The 13,704-nt window shown below is 39.5% G+C and overlaps 1 protein-coding gene across 1 annotated transcript in view; it reads right to left on the reverse strand.

Annotated features, from left to right (window-relative positions):
• Positions 1–13,704, reverse strand: part of SCML2 (sex comb on midleg-like 2 (Drosophila)) — a gene marked incomplete at its 3' end in the record, with an annotated part of 56,400 nt that overhangs the window by 27,014 nt on the left and 15,682 nt on the right. The window contains exons 3-5 of the mRNA XM_008947482.1: positions 12,597–12,831; positions 8,655–8,743; positions 6,954–7,197 (exon numbers count right to left, since the gene is read on the reverse strand). Coding sequence (XP_008945730.1) covers positions 6,954–7,197; positions 8,655–8,743; positions 12,597–12,831 — 568 coding nt within the window. The remainder of the gene's footprint in view (positions 1–6,953; positions 7,198–8,654; positions 8,744–12,596; positions 12,832–13,704) is intronic.

Genomic DNA, 13,704 nt, shown 5'->3' on the forward strand with positions numbered 1-13,704 from the left:
TGAGTTAGTAAAGATATATAAAAAGATCTTCTAAAGCTGAGCAGTTGCTCAGCAGAGGAAGTAACAGATGCAATTCAATTACAATAATTTCAAAATAACCCAGCTTCTGTGATTGATGATGGCCTATTAGCTGATGTATATAAATATGATGTTTTAAAATTAAAATAAATATTTCTATGACAGTACTAGTTCATTGTTCTGCTTGGCAGTCTGAAAATACCAAATTTCAATTTATGAATAGTTATAGGAGGATATTACAGAAGGAGTAGAAAACAAAACAGAAGTGACCACCATACAGTTAGGTCTCAAAAACCTTAAGCACTTCTGATTCCAGTGGCTCAAAAATGCCATTGCTGAGATGGAAACAGTACAAAAGAACAAAGGCAATTAGAGGGAAAAAAATTATCCCGTAACCATGAAAAATTAAACAAAACAGAGCTTTACAAATCTGTTATAAAGATAGCTGAGGGAAGCTAGAATATAGGTCTACAAAAGCAGAATGGATATGAAGAAGATAATTAGAGATGGCTGTTTACTTCCTCTCCCTGTCCAACTACTGGAAGAACAAAAAGCTATTTCAGTACAAGAAGATGAGAACAAATGAAGCAACCAGCAAGAAAAAGGATATCTTTCCTTTTCCACACAACATATACTCAAGTACAGAACTCCTTACTAGAGGATACTGCAGGTGCTAAAAGTTCAGGTGGCTCCAAAACACAACTGATTAACACAGATCAAGTTCCTCCAGGAGGCACTTGGCATAAAAGCATTATTGTAGGCTTGGGAAGTGCTAGGTTGTAGTCAGTCAGATATTAGGGATACTTTTGCAAACCTCTCTCCTACATGCTTATACTTTTTTTCAGACATCTGCTTTCAGACACCACTGAAGAAAGCCTGCCAGAGAAGATGGTCCTTCAGACTGATCCAGCATAGACATTATCATGCCAACTTCTTTCACCAGCTAAGGTGCACAACAATGTTGCTGAGTGACAAGTCTCTAAAAGCACTTAAGTGACCAAGAATCACAGAGAAAACAACCTAACGCATCCTTAAAATATTAACCTTGGGTCAGCAGGCCAAGACAACATCAAGCACTGCTGTCAAACAATACATAACATAAATTAGTACTACGGAGATATTTCTAAGGAAACAAACTACAATATTAGCTAAGCACAGCTTCTGCCAGTATAAATATTGAATGCTACATTTCATACCACTGTACACATACTCTGACAACCAGCCAGATCCACTTCAGTCACATTGCCTGATAAAGGCCAAAGACAAAACATCAACACGAAGACTAAGGTCTGAATGCTAAAAACAGTTGGTTAAAAATAACCTGTCACCCATCTTCTCCATTTTATCTTCTATTAACGGAATCTTAGTTCCTGAGCTTATCTGTCTAAAACCAATGAGCATTACAGAAGATACAGCTACAAAAAGTAAACATATAATGTAATCTGGTCTGAATAAATTCACCTATGTCCAATAGGCCTGTGTTTAAACTGTTCTTAAAAGCCTCCCATGACAGAGATCCTACATTCTCTATGGGCATCCTAAATGGCTAAGACAGTAGCTGAAGCAAAATCTTCCCTAATTCCACACTGCCACTCTTACTGCAATTCATCGCTCTTACAAAAGACCAAATTAGACCCTAAAACATAAGTCATGGCAGGAAATTTTTGTTCTAGATATGGATGAATTTTAGAGCATTCTTTATTGCTTTCACACTTAGATTGCAGGATACTGGTTTTGCTTGTTCACTAAAATTTGAGTTTGTTTGGGTTTGGTTTTTTTGTTTTGTTTTGTTTTTTTCACTCCTTTAAATAGCGATTTAAAGCATATTAATGCTTTCAGGAAAGGTAGTTACAAAAATCAAGAATACTTCTCATTATATTCACTCTGAAATATAAGCCACACTCAATTAATTATTTTCACTTTCTATTGCGGTAATCCAAGGCAGAAATACTAAACTAAACTGCAAGAAAAAAAGTTCAGGACAGAATTATACTATAATATTTCATCTGAATCCCTACAAAACAGTATCTGTCAGACTTTCATCCTTAACAGGAGTAGTCAATGCTAATGTGACTTAATGAAGAACCCTGACAACATTATCATATTTCTGAATCAAAATTACTTGATTACACTCTCCTTGAAGCTATTATTTACATTTTAATAAAGTACTATCATTACAGTTCTTTAATGGCTCAAAAGCCAGCAAATAACAGTGAAAAACAAAACGTAAGAGTAAAAAATATTTCATCTAGCTATGTAAATTTGACAAATGCACGCAACATGCACATGAAAAGTAAGCACATGAAGCAAAATCGAAAGAACAAATTCCTTATGCTCAGAAGAGGGGAAAAAAAAGAGCAAACACAATTTTGTTTGGACTGTAAGTCTGTAAGAACCTTGCTTCAGGTTTTATTAATGGTTGTAAGAAAGGGTTGTAAAGCACTGGAACAGGCTGCCCGGGGAAGTGGTGGAGTCCCCATTCGTCCTGGTTCAGCTAGGATAGGGCTAATTTTCACCAGAAGTTGGGCGGGTGCCACAGCCAGGCCAGCCAGTAGGTCACTGCACAGCAGGCTGGCGTCATGCCCACGGCAGACTGGCCAGAGCGGGCAGGGCCGGTCTCACCGTCCGGGCCGTGGCGCTCCCGCTCGGCGCCAACGCGCTCCCTGCTTTACAGCACTGGCGTCATGTCACACCTAGCTTCATTACTGTGTTGTTAATGGCTCCTTTTGCATTGTTGTATTAAATTATCCTTATCACAACTCATGGGGCTTCATCTTTTTCTCCAGCTTCAGGGTTTGGGTAGTTGGGGCGAGATGAAGTGAGCAGCCACGTGGTGCTCAGCTCTTCACTGGGTCTAAACCGCAACACCATCCCGGAAGGTATTTGAAAAACATGTAGACGTGGTGCTTAGGGACATGCTTTAGTGGTGACCTGGCAGTGCTGGGTTAATGGTTGGACTTGATGATCTTAAAAGTCTTTTCCAACCTAAACAATTCTATGAATGCCTGAAGCGTTAGTGTTTTTCATAACAAAGCAAGAGAATCCATAAAAATACTTGGGTATTTCAAGCCTTCAGCAAATTTGAACATACTCATGCATTTTGTTTATTACCTGAACAACTGGAATATGTAATCAATTTCACTAACTAATTATTAAAGAACTCTTTGATCTTTATCAAGCAATAGTCAGGCAAGTAAAATTCTGTATGCATTATGTCAAAACATTGCTGGTTCTCCACTAGTGAAAATGGCGTAGACTAAACAATTTAATAATACTTCTGTCCAGAAGATGCAATTAGACTTGGTAGTCTGAACTGTCACAAAAATATCTTCTAAAAATTCTGCAGTCCATTCATATAAAGCCATTTTATTTCACCACAATTAATGTAACTAACTTACCATAACAACACATGTCATTCATGACTTCTCACGACAAGATCAACCTCCTGAAGAAACTGAGAAAGACACTTTACAGATTGGGAGCACATATGCATTAAGACTGAAGTCAGCTTGGCACCTATTAGTTTAATTCTGATTGAATGTAGATTGTCCTGACTTGACCTCTCCCTGCCCTCTCATTTCAGGTTTGTACTGGCAGATCATTCCAGTACAGCTACACACATAGGATCACAGAATCATTACAGCTGGAAAGGACCTCCGGGATCATCAAGTCCAACCTCCCTCCCACCATTTCCCTAACCACTAGATCATAACCTCACGTGCTACATCTACTTGTTTTTTTAAACACCTCCAGGGATGATGACTCCACAACCTCCCTAGGCAGCCCATTCCAGTGCCTGACCAGTCTCTCAGTACAGAAATTCTTCCTAATATTCAATCAAAACCTCCCCTGGCACAACTTGAGGCCATTTTCTCTTGTCCTATCATTAGTAATTTCGGAGAAGAGACCAATACCAGCCTCACTACAACCTCCTTTTAGGTAGTTGTAGAGAGCAATGAGGTCTCCTCTCAGTCTCTTCTTCTCCAAACTAACCAATCCCAGCTCCTTCAGCCAGTCCTCATAAGGCATGTTTTCCAGCCCTCTTACCAGCCTTGTTGCCCTTCTCTGGACTCGCTCCAGCACCTCCATGTCCTTCTTATCCTTTGATGCCCAAAACTGGACACAGTACTTGAGGTGCTGTCCCACAAGTCCTGAGTACAATGGCACGATCACCTCCCTACTCCTGCTGCTCACACCATTTTTGATACAGGCCAGGATGCCACTGGCCTTCTTGGCCACCTGGGTACACTGCTGGCTCATGTTCCGCCAGCTATCCGCCAACACCTTCGGGTCCTTTTATGCCAGGCAGCTTTCCAGCCACTCTACCCCAAGCCTGTAGCATTGCCTGGGGTTGTTGTGACCCAAGTGCAGGACCCAGAACTTGGCCTTGTTAAACTTCATACGCTTGACCTCAGCCCATTGCTCCAGCCTGTCCAGATCCCTCTGCAGAGCCTTTCTACCCTCAAGCAGATCAACACTCCCACTTATTTCATGTCATCTGCAAATTTACTGAAGGTGCATTTGATCCCCTCATCCAGGTCACTGATAAAGACATTAAACAAGACTGGTCCCAAAACCAAGCCCTGAGGGACATCACTCGTGACCAGTTGCCAACTGGATTTAAATCCGTTCACCACAACTCTCTGGGCTCGGCCAGACAGCCAATTTTTAACCCAGCAAAGAGTCCACCTGTCTAGGCCATGAGCTGCCAGCTTCTCCAGCGGAATGCTGTGGGAAACAATGCCAAATGCCTTACTGAAGTCCAGGTAGACAACATCCACCACCTTTCCCTCATCCACTAGACGGGTCATCTCATCATAGAAGGAGATCGGGTTGGTCAAACAGGACTTGCCCTTCATGAACCTGCGTTGGCTGGATCCAATCCCCCTGTTGTCCCACACCTGCTGTATGATCTCCCACAAGATGAACTGTTCCATATACTTCCCTGGTACCAAGGTCAGGCTGACAGGCCGGTAGTTCACTGAATCCTCTGTGCTGCCCTTCTTGTAGATGGGAGTCACATTGGCAAGTCTCCAGTCATCTGGGACCTCCCTCATTAAGCAGGACTGATGGTAAATGATGGAGAGAGGTCTGGCAAGTTCTGCTGTATGATCTCCCACAAGATGAACTGTTCCATATACTTCCCTGGTACCAAGGTCAGGCTGACAGGCCGGTAGTTCACTGAATCCTCTGTGCTGCCCTTCTTGTAGATGGGAGTCACATTGGCAAGTCTCCAGTCATCTGGGACCTCCCTCATTAAGCAGGACTGATGGTAAATGATGGAGAGAGGTCTGGCAAGTTCTTCTGCCAGCTCCCTCAGCACTCTTGGGTGGATCTCATCTGGCCCCATAGACTTATGCGTGTCCAATAGCTTTAGCAGGTCATTCACTACTATTTTGTGGATTATGAGGGGATTACTCTGATCTCTGTCCCTTTCTTACAGCTCAGGGGACTGAATACCATGAGGGTAACTGGACCGACTATTAAAGACTGAGGCAAAGAAGGCATTCAGTACATCAGCCTTTTCCTCATCCTTGTAACAACATTCCCCCTTGCATCCAATAAAGGATAGAGATTCTCCCTTGGTCTTTTTCTGTTGCTAATGTATTTGTAATAACAGTTTTTATTATCTCTTGCAGCGGTGGCCAGGCTGAGCTCTAGCTAAGGTTGTGCCCCCCTAACGTTCTTTCTACATGGCCTAACTAAATCCTTATACTCCTCCTGAGTAGCCTGCCCCTTCTTCCAAACATGACAGACTCTCCTCTTCTGCCTAAAACCCAGCAAAAGCTCCCTGTTCAGCCATGTCAGAGCAACATTACTTGCTCCCCTGCTGAAATTTGATGAAATGGACTAAACCAGATTACATGTACTATGACCACTGCCAGTATCTATAGGCAGGCAAGTGAGGGGAAGGATAATCTTAAATAATTTCAGTTTGATTTTCAATATGGCTCTTGACTGGCTGGCAAAAGATTAAGAAAATCAATGAGGATGGAGAGAGCAGTAAACATGACTGATTTTTCGCCTTCTTGTTTCTGTTCCTTTGGTAGTTCCATTGAGAGTTCTGTGATATCAGTCTACTCGTTCCTTACCTAACACCAGCTGTGAAAATGCTCACCATGAGAACAAATTATTCTGGTCAACAATATTGAAGTAATTAATTAAAATATGGTTCCCCTCTTTAAAAACCTCTTCCTGTCAGACGTGAGGGAAGCAAGGACAGAAGAGCTCAAATGGTTTGACAGGAAAGCCTTATACTACAGAAAGATGACAAGAGGTCCCCAGCGTAGCTGAGGGATTACATTCAGGGATAACCCTCTTTATTCCATTTCCATCCTTTCTAAGGTAGATAGCTGTACACTATAAAGCACAGTGGCCATTAGTTAAATGGACTCTGTAATCCTATCTACAAACATCCTTAAAGGCAGGAGGAAGAAAAAGCATTCAGAACAGGCAGTTTCAAGACAGAATCTCATGAGTATATAAGAAGAAACAACATACAGTTTTAAACCTTCAGTCATCACAGAAGCAAACACTACTTTACTTTCTTAGGAGTTTGCTTAACATAAAGTGCTGCTGCAGCCATTACATTAGTATCATTAAACTGGAGTAGTTAACTACCTACAATACAAACAGCAAATCTAGCTTAAGTCAAAGACTCTTCACAAGCAAACAAAAATTAAAGATTATCAAAAGGTCCTCCTCATAATATTAAATAAAACATGTTCCCAGAGTTACTGTGAATATCCAAAAATTGTTTCCCAAAAACTGTCCTATTAGCTTTAAACTACATAAAGAAAACATAACAGCATTTCATCCTCATCAGCTACTCACAAATCAAATCTTCAGTCTTATCTGCATGCAGCCAGCGGGTTTTTAAAATTCTGCTGTAATTGAGGGGAAAAATAATTAAGCAATATTATTAGTCATCTTACCATTGTTTCCTGGTGGTTGTAATGCATCTCCTGTCAAGCTACACCATCCAACTGGGAAAATATCTCGAGAATCACATCTGCACCAATAGTCAAATGCTCCTCTCCAGCCATCAAACGTAACAAAAACTTCATCCCCTTTAACATCTCCAATGGTTGCCGGACAAATCAAGTATGGGTTCTTCCTGTCTATAGCTTCAAGTTTCATTCCAACTTTGAAGCAGTTTGGCACAGGTTTTGGTGGTTCCTACAAAGGTAAAAGTGGTAGAATATTTGAATTTCTATGGCCTCATAAAAAAAAAAAAACAAAAAACAAAACAAAACAAAAACAAACAAACAAAAACACAAAAAAAAAAAAAAAAAAAAAAAAAAACCAAACTATTTTTCTTCAACATCCTTACTACTCATACTCGCTACTCTCAAAAACTTATACTAGACATATAAGGAAAGTTACATTTCTGTATTATAAAAATCTAGATTTTCTTCCCACACCCAGAGTCAGGGTAATTAGCAAAATTCTCCACAACAGAAAAACCCTGATGAAAATATTTACATAAGCAATAGGTTGCATCCAATACATTATGTCTGGGCAGCAAGACAGAGAAGACACTAAAACAAAATTACTACATGCTAATAACAAAGAGGAGGTTTGCAGGGAATAGATATTTCTGGGGACTGATAACTGTCTGGTAAAGCTTCACCTCCCAATTAATCCATGCAAAATTCATTAGCATCGGACATTATTTATAGGCCTCTGGTAACTCAATTTGCCTTAGATCAATTCCAATTGGACAAAAGAAAAACAGAAATGTGACCAGAGTAAGTGTAGCCCCACAGCAGGAGCTGGGACCCAATGGAACCCAAATTACCACTTCAGTCTGAGGAACCTCATTGTCCAAAAGGCATTTCAGATGTAGTGGTAGGCTAGCACAGGGCAGTGTGATTCATCACACTTCAGAAAATTTATATAATCCTACATTTTAAAGTTATGTAGTTTACACATAAAGTTAACACACAAGCAATGTGGCTGAACTCAACTCTGATTTGTTGACATACTTGTCAATGTCACTCACAGTATCAAAAATGAAGTCATTCAATGGGTCAAGAAGGTTTTACCACCTTGACAAAAAATTGAACAAACAAGTCATTTTAATATTACCATTGTTTTTTATATAATTTTTCATGTCTCACTGTAACTTACTCAAGAATCCTGTTTAAAAAACTGAACAGCTTTTCCTGCTGTTCTCAACTACTTTCTCACTGCATTTTAAATTATGAGTATGTGCCCAACCAACATATTTAACAAAACCTTTCCAAGCACTGCTGTATTCCAAAGGCTCTTATTTGCCATTATTTTTTTTTACTCCTGTGCACAGTCACATGAATATAGTGCTGTTAAGAAACATGACACGCATTGTATCTTAAATCCATGAGACACAAAAAATGAGCTATCACCATTTTTTTCTAAATAACACACCATACTTTAAAGTCTCAACTCAAGAAGAGAGATGTCCATCTCAATGGACTAAAAGCAGATTGCTCTCTGTCTAGCTTTGTAGCTTGCCAATCCACTTCAAATTCATTTTAAATAACAGTCTTGCCATGCTACAGACAACAGGGTAGTATGTTGGCATCTCCATTAAAAAAATGTAACCATGGACCAGTTGATAGACAGTTGTTTACTAGCAGTCCCTTTCTTCTTACCTTCTTAAAGAATGCTGGGGGTGCCATTTCAGCTCCATTGAGAGTTCTTAAGAGAAACATTGGCCAAGAAGACGCATTCATCTGGAACCCTAAGTAACAAAAAAACAAACAGCCATACTTTCCATTTTTAAAATAAAATAGGATGAGAAGATATAAAGTCTGTTTTACTAATGCCCCCCCTTTCTTTTGGACTTGGCAAAAATAAAAACAGCCAAGAAGCAACAAAGAGTGACTGTCTGAGTGGGGAGCCATGCAACGCATCTCCATTCTAAGTGACTTGCCTGAAGAATCACTCATCAGTAACTTGCCATATTACAGATAGACACCTAGGACCCAATGACATGAAAGTTCTAGTACACAAGATCATAAAGTTGTCCCACAGAGCCCTTACTCCAGTGGAACCTCCCCAACACAAGTGCCTAGCTTACTCTTCAGGCCTGCTTTTTGCTCTCATTCTAAAGCGATATCCTCTGATCCAGCTTCCCTCATGTACTGAGGAGATAGCTTTGTATTTTCTAGACTCTTGTAGGTTTTTCACCAGACCACAGACAAAAAAAAAAAGTTTCTTTTCCTTCCTCCATGAAAATAAATAAATAAATAGCTTTAAAAAACAAAGATTGTATTAAGAGGGAAGAACAAAAATACAACTATTTTAATAAATGCCTGTATCATATTGGAAAACATGAACTGGAAGATGTTTCTACTTTAATATTCTTCATTAACAAGTGAATAAAAAGCACAAACAATAACCAAATTTGTTTAGATTTACTATCTTACTCAAGAAGAACAAAGGTTCACTGAAAACATTCTCATTCCAGATAATCTTCCCTCAGAATCAACTTCTTTACAGTGAAAAATGAAAGAAAACAGAACAAAATCCTTTTGCTTTCTGTGCTTTCCAAATGGATGTCTCAAAGTAATGAGTAAGATAACAGACACAGTGGACATTTTTTTGTGTGTCTTTAGCAGTTAGATTTCTGGCACAGTTCTATAGAAAAACAGACATAATACAGCAAATTGGAAATTTTTCCACAAAATAAATAGTACCACAATCTGCCAGGAACTGATGAGTTCACTCATAACTGAGTCTCAACAATTCTCTTAAAAAAAAGAAAAAAGTAACTAGAAAGGTAGAACATACTTGCAATACTTCAGCAGTTAAATCATTAAGTCAGCTAAAATTGGATTATACACAATAATGGTTCTTTAACTAGTAATTTTAAGCTATCTTCAGCTGAATAAACATTTTTCAAGCTGGCACTATCTATGCAACATCTAAATGAATACAAAGCTTGTATTTGATAAATGGTGTCATAATTTGAGAACTGCTGAGCTGATTATCAGCCCCAGTTTAATACCAGAGTCTTTATACAATAACCTAAACACATGTGGTTATTGAAACACAACCCTAACCAGCTAGCCCAGAAAAGACATACAAAAGACAGAGGAACAACACCTAAACAACTGTCTCAATTAACTCCATTTGGCCTTTATGTTGTCCTGGTAAAACCAAAGAAAATGTTATCCTCAATGTAATTTGTTGAGAACTTAAGCTCTCAACAACAAAAAAGCTCACCTATGAAAAACAGGCTGGAACAGGGACCCTTTGCTACATTAATTGCCTTCTCAAAACCCTTACCTAACACACATATTTAAAACTGTAAAAATCAGGTAGGAGGGACTATTTTAGCTAGTTACTATGACAGAAGCAGAGCATTATGATCCAGAAGGTTCTCTACTACTCAGGGAAAAAAAAAATAAAAATTAGTTGCTTAAAAGGCTAACAGGAGGTAATTATACACCCAATTAGTTCCCAGCTTTCCCCAGGAACAGGATGCTGTAAAACTGCCAAAAAGGCCTTTTCAAAAATTTATCTAGGTATGCCAGAATGTTTGATTGCTGGAATTTAGCCTATCTCTAGAAAAATCTAGGGCAGGAGGGACAAAATAATGGCACTTGCATTCTTTTCTTAATAACCAGCAATTGTTCAGAGGGCAGGTAAACTTACAAACCTGGGTGCAGGGAAGCAGCTGTCTGTTAGGTGCTGCACTACAAGCAGCCTGACCAAATAGGGGTAAGAAACAGTATTCAAAGAGAAGGCACCAACCTTTCTACTGATAATCATGGAAAGTTTCTCTTCTTAAGAGATCAACTGCCCCCATTATACACAACCAGAGCTGCTTTCATCAGACTGGTTTAGAAACACGTTTAAAAAGACACTATGCTCCTGAGTTGAAGCCATGTATTTAACACTGCACTTACGTGTAGCTCAAGGAATAGGCATACCCTTCTCTATTATAGGCTCTTTTCATACTGGTATTGCTGCATTCATTCTACAAGGTTATACCAAGAACTTAACAGAAGTTAATTTGAGTAACTTCTCAAAAAAAAAAAAAATTATAATATCTTCCCCCAGATGTCAAGAATTTCCAGTGCTTTCATTCAAAACCTCTATATATCCACAGGAAAAAAGGAAAAAAAAAGCCCTCCTAGGCTCAAATTTTATCTACCCATCCCAAATAATATTTTTCTAGTCTGACACCCTGGTTGCATTGTTTTTGTTGGCTTTCTAAAGAAGCCCGACAGCACAAAAATCTACCCTTATAATCTATGTGAAATGTCTTAACGGTTACATCAACTGCTCCTGTGCCTGTTTGCCTCACTACAAGCAAATCCAAGTTTCATACTGTACTGACATTATACATTTCACTTCATCTTTCAAACAAAAGAATTGGAAGTTGTTAACAAATTGGGATGATGAATTTTTTGAAAGGCTATTAAGAGAAAGCATACTTCACTAAACCTCTGATGAGAAATCAGTAGAGTTATTATGACACCAAATCAGAAGAAGGTTCATAACCATAAGATGGGAAAACAGCAGTAACCAATTTCTGCTTATAGTTCATTTCTCATATTAAGAATGTTACTTCTTTCATCTTCTAAAAATTACAGAAGATACCAGGATAACAGAGGAGGAGGCGCTGCTGTTCTTGGGGACTTGGGGGATGGTCATTTTAAGATAAACTTTAGTCATGAGTTTTCTTTTTAACTATTTCTCAGTTTGGGGAGACACATAATGTCACCCATATGGCTCAGGGAAGACAAAATAAATTCTGTTTCTAAGCATGGGAAAGCAACACCTTGTTCCTGAGCACTCATCGCGCTCAGAAACTGGTCATGACAAACCGACAGGATGTCCACCAGCACACGTCCTTTTGAGATGAGAATCACATGCAATATAAGCTTGCAGTTGCTAAACCTCTGGAGTGCTGTTTTTCCTATGTCAGAACAGAATGCTGCAATACTGCCCTTAACCCACCCTGTGCTGCCTTTCCCAGACCACAACCAACCTGCTTGGTGCCCGAGAAAACATGCAGGCTGCCCTGAACTGATGTGCCTCTGGCAGCCCCGCGGAGCGCTTCCCAGGTCGGTTAACAGCGAGCGCCTTCTACCGGGCTGCTCTGACTGCCTGGAGAGGAAAAAGGCAAGGCAGCTGCTCCCACCAGGTCTTGGGAAGCTCTGTCAACAGCAGCATGCACAGCACCGGGCAAAAAAATGTCACCATACACATTCATAAAATGGGGGATGTGAGGGAACAGTTACAGAATGTGCACGTAACAGTGTATCTCATCATTAGAAAGCTGCCAGACACCCCCGTTTAATATTAAGGGACTATTTAAGAAAGCCAACAAACCAACCAATCAACCAACAGAACTCAAAACTATTTATTCTGCTCATTCTTATATCAATAGAAAACAAAAAGAAGAAAAAGTTATAATCCACTTAGCCTGACTTAGTTTGCTTACTGCTAAATTATTATTACCAACTAAATTATGGTTTGGTGAAACTCTAGTACCACTGAATTTGCAAAGACAAAAAGGTAAAATCAACCTCGTGGAGGTAAGACTCCACCCACACTCGTTCAGAAGCTTTATTCCTTACCCAGCGGAGGCTGGAGCATGCCCCCCTTCTTTTCGCAGGTCCCGATGGGCTGTATGTCGGAGGAATCCACAAGCCTCCAAAAATCATTTTTGTTGTCACTTCCATCCAGTCGCAGCCTCAGCCTGGCACCGGTGATTCCGATCACGGTAGCTATACAGACCGAGGTGACGTTGCGAGGGTCACGGGCTTCCAGCTTCATACCAACTTTGAAATCGTTCGTAGGTGGAACGCGAGACTACAGTAAGAGGGAAAAAGACTTTATCTTACTGTTGTTAGTATTGCTAAGTTCAGCAGCCAGTTCAATATACAGCTTTCATTCATCCACACATTATATAAATGGTAAATATAAAGAAGCCTTTGAAGTTTGAGTATTTAGCAGCAAGTCAGAGAAAGCAGCTGGATAACCTAACAACAGCTACCATTTCAGGTACTTGAATGCTCCTACTGCATAAACATGACTGACATCTGAAAAGATAAGCACACTAAGAAAGGCAATACAGGAATTCTGACGAAGATACGAACATAAAGATGGGAAAGTAGTGATTAATATTTGATTTGAATGGAAAACAAGGACATTGGGAAACACAACATCAACTCAAAAAAAAAACCCAAAACAACCCACAAAAAAAAACCCCAGCCCTCAAAAAACACACCAAACCAAACCCACCCACAAGATTAAATAGTTTTCTATTAAAAAGAAACAGTTACTCTCATTATAGTATTATCTTGGAGATTTAAAGAAAATTTGGACACGACTGAACTAGGCACTACAAACGCTCAAGGCAAGAGTTTCTGCATAAAAAAAAAGCTTACAATACAAAGAAAGAAGACAGAAAAAAGAGTTGGTGTTAACTGCATTTTACAGAAAGAAAACAGACAGTCCTAAAGTCACATAGAAGTTCTGTGCCAAGACAAAAATTGCAGCTTGTGCTTATTCATAGAGAACTGAATATATTCATGCACATACAATAAAATGCCAATTTAATTAGCACAGGGAAAAAAACGTGACAAACACAACTTGGTCTTTGAGCAGAACTTTCTGTCACAAGCTAAAGATGAACAAGAGTATTTTTTATTTAAGCACCAACACACTACTGGCATAGATTGA

The sequence above is a fragment of the Merops nubicus genome, unplaced genomic scaffold, assembly GCF_000691845.1.
Source record: "Merops nubicus isolate BGI_N331 unplaced genomic scaffold, ASM69184v1 scaffold41099, whole genome shotgun sequence".
Lineage (NCBI taxonomy): Eukaryota > Metazoa > Chordata > Aves > Coraciiformes > Meropidae > Merops > Merops nubicus.